At 22.3% G+C, this 5530-nt stretch overlaps 1 protein-coding gene across 1 annotated transcript; it reads left to right on the plus strand.

The window, feature by feature from the left end:
- Positions 1-245: 245 nt before the first annotated feature.
- OCT59_020963 (uncharacterized protein) lies at positions 246-1904 on the plus strand (the record flags this gene model as incomplete). The annotated part of the gene is made up of 3 exons (XM_066149528.1): positions 246-627; positions 763-1008; positions 1543-1904. 3 exons carry the CDS (start codon positions 246-248, stop codon positions 1902-1904), a joined length of 990 nt encoding a protein of 329 aa, XP_065990424.1.
- Between the last annotated feature and the right edge of the window lie 3626 nt (positions 1905-5530).

The following is a 5530-nucleotide window of genomic DNA, read 5'->3' on the forward strand; positions in this document are numbered from 1 at the left end:
TATTTGCGAGCAAAGTTGGTTTCATACGCTAAAAGAGATCGGCAACCCGGAATTGTACCAAAGGACCTAACCTGTAGACTTGTAAGGCTAGTAGATCCTTTGTTAATCGCACGGAATTAACAGAAAAGGAATGATTTACATGTAATTTTTGGTTCTTTTGTTGTCCTTTTATGGAATATTAAATAAATTGTACAAAATCTGAAAATTGATAAATTGCAACCTCCCCTCCCTTTTCTTTTAATAACATGACATGCTCAAAAATATTTTCAGGAGATTTACCTGAATTAACAGAAGTAATTATACAGTATTTTAGAAAAGATATTTCAACATTGTATTCATGCATTTTAATAAATAGATTATGGTGTCGTTTAGCCATTCCATTATTATGGGAAGATCCATTTCCAAAGAAAGATCCATTTTCAAGGGAATATCTCGAAAATCAACACTTTATTGAAATTTACTTAAGTAAATTAAATGAAGATGTTAAAACAAAATTATATGAATATGGAGTTAATAATAATTTAATATCTTCAAATACATTATTATTCAATTATCCTAGCTTTATTAAATACTTAAATATAGATGAAATTTTTAGTTCTATTCGAACGTGGGTTGATACTGTAGTGGGTAAAAACCAATGGAACCTATTAAACTTAATTTATAGGTCATTACTCGAAATGTTTATTGAAAATGAAGGAAATTTATATTCTTTGGAAGTTGACCTGTCTACGAGTTATAGTTACTATTTTGATAATAATATAGACTTGATTTTACAAAATCCAAACCTTACATATAATATTAGAAATTTAACATTCCGTATTCATGGTTATAATCCTCAAAATATTATTAAATTATTAAAATTTTTATATTCTAATTGTAATTCAATCTTATCGATGGGTTTAAATTTTCCTTTATATGATATCATTCGTGATCGTCCATTAATTGAAAAATGTTTAACAAAAATAATTAATTCACAACATAATCTCAAAAAAATTTCATTTGATTTAGGTACTACTTTATATAATCCATTTTTATCATTAAAAAATTCTAATTGTTCAAATACTTTGAATATAATTATATTTTATTACATTGATTTTAAGGATATAATTAGTATTTTACAAGAGGTTTTTGATCAATTGAATGTCTTAGAATCTATTCATATTTTATATTGTCATTCTTTAAATTCTGATTTTGTTCAACAAATTATTAAGGTTAATAAACCAATTAAATTGAGATCTTTATTTATGAATGAAATATTACATGTTGAATCATTACAATTACTATTAGAGAAATTTGGTGATTATTTAGAAAATTTTGGATTTGAATATATGAGTAACGAATATAATGAACCAAAACGACAATTATTTAAATCAATTATGGAATATTGTACAAAGATTAGATATTTTGATTCTGGTAAACCTTATGATAATAATATTTACTTATTCATTAAAAACAATCAACATAATATTAATTATCTTACTATTGGATTGGATTTTATTCACTCTAATTATACTGATTTAAGTTCTATATTACAAAATTTAGGACAAGTTCTTCCTCCTAAATTAGAATATTTAAATTTATATCTTTCATTTAATAATACAAGTGATCTGGAAATATTTTTAAAAAATTCACAAAATACTTTTATTAAGAAATTATTAATTAGAAATATAGTGGTGAATGAAGATGAAAATATTAATAATATTAATATTTTATTTTATATAAAAAAATATATTATGAAGAAGGAAAGGGTTAAATATTTGGCTATTAATTCTGATAATGATGATTATGAATTATTTTCTTTAAAAGACGAAGTAAATGAATTTAAATTATATAATATTATAGTTAAAAAATTCTCTGATTTAAATTTTAGTTCATATAGTTTTATAAATAATTTTAATGAATAAAAACCAGAGTTTAAGAATGGAAGTTGTATTTTAATTGTCCGGAGCGAAGCAAAGGACTATATATGTTTACGCACTATGATGATCTATGGAAATAACGTGTAAATTTTCAATCACGTGAGTTTCTCTGTCCAGGAATTCCAAGGTGTTATGCTGCTAATCAGCAGAAAATTACCGGAATTCCAAGGCGTTATGATTCCAAGGCGTTATGCTGCTAATTAATAGAATATCGCTACATCTTTATTATTATACCTCGCTCCGGACTTACAACGGTTCCCGTTTCCTAGTTTATTAATGTGATTATGGAAAGTCTAATCAAATTCTAATTGAAAAATCTGTATAATTTGAAGTTTTAAATTTATATATTAAAAGTATTATTTTCTGACTCATATATGAATTTGTCTATAAATGTATTAAAAAGATGTTTGGTCCAACGAACAAATTGGCATATGTAATAATAAATTTTCCTATATTATTATCGAATGATAATGAATTAAAAGAAAATTTTAGAGAAAAGTATATTAATAGTAAAGATAATTAATCAATTAATAATTTACAAATAAAAATTAAGCTATTATTTTGTAAATTACCTTCATATTAATTTTATTTATGTAAATAAAGTTAAACATATTTTATTTCATAAGCGTATTGATGATAATTTTAAGTAAATAATTGGTAAGATCTAACGAATGTAATAACCAAAATTAAATTTTTGATTCAAAATTTACATTTAGTATCGATATCATAAAAATAAAACATGCATAAATCTATTTTAATTGCTGGAAATTCCTGGAAATTGATTTAAAATTTCATTATACTTAACTGATTTGATTTTTTTTTTTTAATATGTATAAATAACAATGTTAAACTAAAAAAAAACTATATATAAACTATGAATATACTTTTTTTGCAAAAAAAAAACTGATCCTCTATTATCATTAACCGTTCATGAAAAAAGAAATGGATGTCTTGTTATATTTTTAAGATTTTTTAATCTAGCAATTATTATCTTTTAATGCATTCTGTTATTGATAATAATATTCTTTTACGATTTAATTATTATGATTCGACTAAGAAGTTATTTAATCATTAAATAAATGGAAAGTATAATTCAATTATTTAATCTTTAAAGAAATTATGAAATTTCAACAGTTGATAAAAAAATTGTAATGAGATCAAAAAATTAAAATTTTTATTTTAACATCTTTAATATATAACATGAACTTTGATTGATAATTGATTTGTTTTTTCTTTTAGTGTTTCCAAAAAAATATGGTATGTATTTATAAACTTTTTTTGAGTTCTTGGCTAATGACGTAAATGTTTTTAAAATATAGTAGTAACACAATGAATTTTATGCTCATTATATTGTGAATAAAACAAAAAATAAATTTATTTCTAGTAAAATAAAATTTTAAAATATCATAATTTGCTAAGATAAATTAATATTATTAAAATTTATTCCAACATAGATTAAATAATTTCATACAGTTTTGATGTGGCGGCATGTTCACACTATAGAATTCTAAGGAGAGATACAACAAAGAATACTAAAGGATTAAATAAATTGAAAGTTGAACGAAGTTGTAGTTGTGGCGCAGCATAATACTGTAAATAAACAACGCTCGTGTATTAAGACTATTTTTATCATTGAATTTTGTATTCCAGAGGTTTTCAACTCTTAATTGTTTTTAATCTGACATAAATTTCAGAAAATCTACCTTTAAATGGGGATCCATTCAACTACCATATTTGGAATAAGTGATTCCAATTGATATTTCTGTCAATATAATCATCCAATTTAAAAAATTTTCTTTTAAATAATTTCGAATACAATATTCACAATATAATGTAGCTAAACACTCTTATTGGTTACAGTCTTCGCAAATTCTTTTTATTCTTAAATTATAAATAACTTTATCTCTAAGACATAGTTAATTTTCTTACTACATAAGTTTTTTCATCATTTGTAAGAATTTTATCAGCAAGAACTGATTGTTTGTAAAGTTCAAAATGTTTGTGTATATCATTGCAAGTATTAGTATCTAATGATGCAAATGCCCTATTAATTGTTGCATTAATTAATTCATATCGAAGAGTGAACATAAAATAATTCTTTCTTCCTTATTGATTACCTTAAGTTCGATCATTTGAAATCCGTGATAAATTAGTAAAATGCAATTTGTTGATCAAACTTCATGTTGTGCCCACATAAATTTTGTGATTTTGAGGCATAGTATTTTACGCCTCATAACCATAAAGAGAAAAATATTACTAACATTATCTTTTTTTTATACTTTAATAGTATGATAATTTTATTTTATATTTTATTTTTTTTATTTCAGTAAATATAATTTGTGTTTAACAAATTTGATTGTCATACCTTAATGAACAGTTAGTATTCCTTGATTATATTGATTAATATTCAAAATAATTTTATGAACAAAAATCAATGATCAATTTGTAGTCATTTTTAAATCTTACTTAAAAAATCAATATAAAGATGATCGATGAAAAGACAACTTTCTTTGGTTTACATTTTCAATTGAATTTATTTTAAAATAAACAACGTTATGAATAATGAACATGAAAAATTATAAGAAGTCATTCTTTTTAATATTACTACTAAAGTCATATCTAAGAGAAGATAATCTGTAGAATTATAATTACTTTTTTTTTATGTAATAATGGATTACAAATAGTATAAATTAAAATATTAATATTCAACTCGTTATGTGAATAAAGTTATATTACAAAGGTAAAGGTTTTAATAATAGTTTTTTAATAATATAATTAAGAGATAATATTTTGTACAGGAATTTCCCGAATATGAAATCAAATATAATTGTATATAAACTTAACAAGATAGCCACTCAATGTGGCTGAATAAATTAGTACGGAATAATAGTGAATCTAATAATTAAAGTTATTTTTTATTTTTTTTAATAAAACAAACCTAATTAAGTTTTTATTAAATATGAATAAAAACAAGTGAGTAAGCATTTAAAAATCTGTGTTCATCAGTTTGAATATTTTGCTCACCAGTCTAATGGAAAAATGCATTAATGGAATTATACATTTGATGGAATTTGTACAATCAGTCCAAAATGTTAATAAAGATATATATATTGTTTAAGTTTTTTTTTTTTGAGAATTTGGAATCAAACAATTTATTGATGTATAAGTATTGACCAATGCATAAGATTCTCATTAAATGTTGAAATATTGACAAAGTAAGTGATCCTAATAACAACTATATATAGATTAAAAATAATGAAAGTGATAAATAATTATTGCTATAAATCTACATATGAATTATATCTAATGTTTAATGAAAATAATAATGAAAGTTGGCAACAAATTTAAAACATTGAAAAATTGTACAAATTTTGTTTAATGAATGTCTTAAATAAAACTTACAATAATAATAAGTTTAAATTTTGCTAAAAAAATAAAATTTGATTAAACTATGAGAATTAGGCAATAATTGTACAACAAGTACTTTTTACTGAATGTTTCTATATCGATATATACTAAATTATGTAAATAATTGCTGTTTTCCACTTAATAATAAACCTGATCCTTTAACCTTTCCCTCTCCCTAAGTGATTTATTATTCTTAATGTCAT

This window comes from Rhizophagus irregularis, chromosome 3 (genome assembly GCF_026210795.1).
Source record: "Rhizophagus irregularis chromosome 3, complete sequence".
Classification (NCBI taxonomy): Eukaryota; Fungi; Glomeromycota; class Glomeromycetes; order Glomerales; family Glomeraceae; genus Rhizophagus; species Rhizophagus irregularis.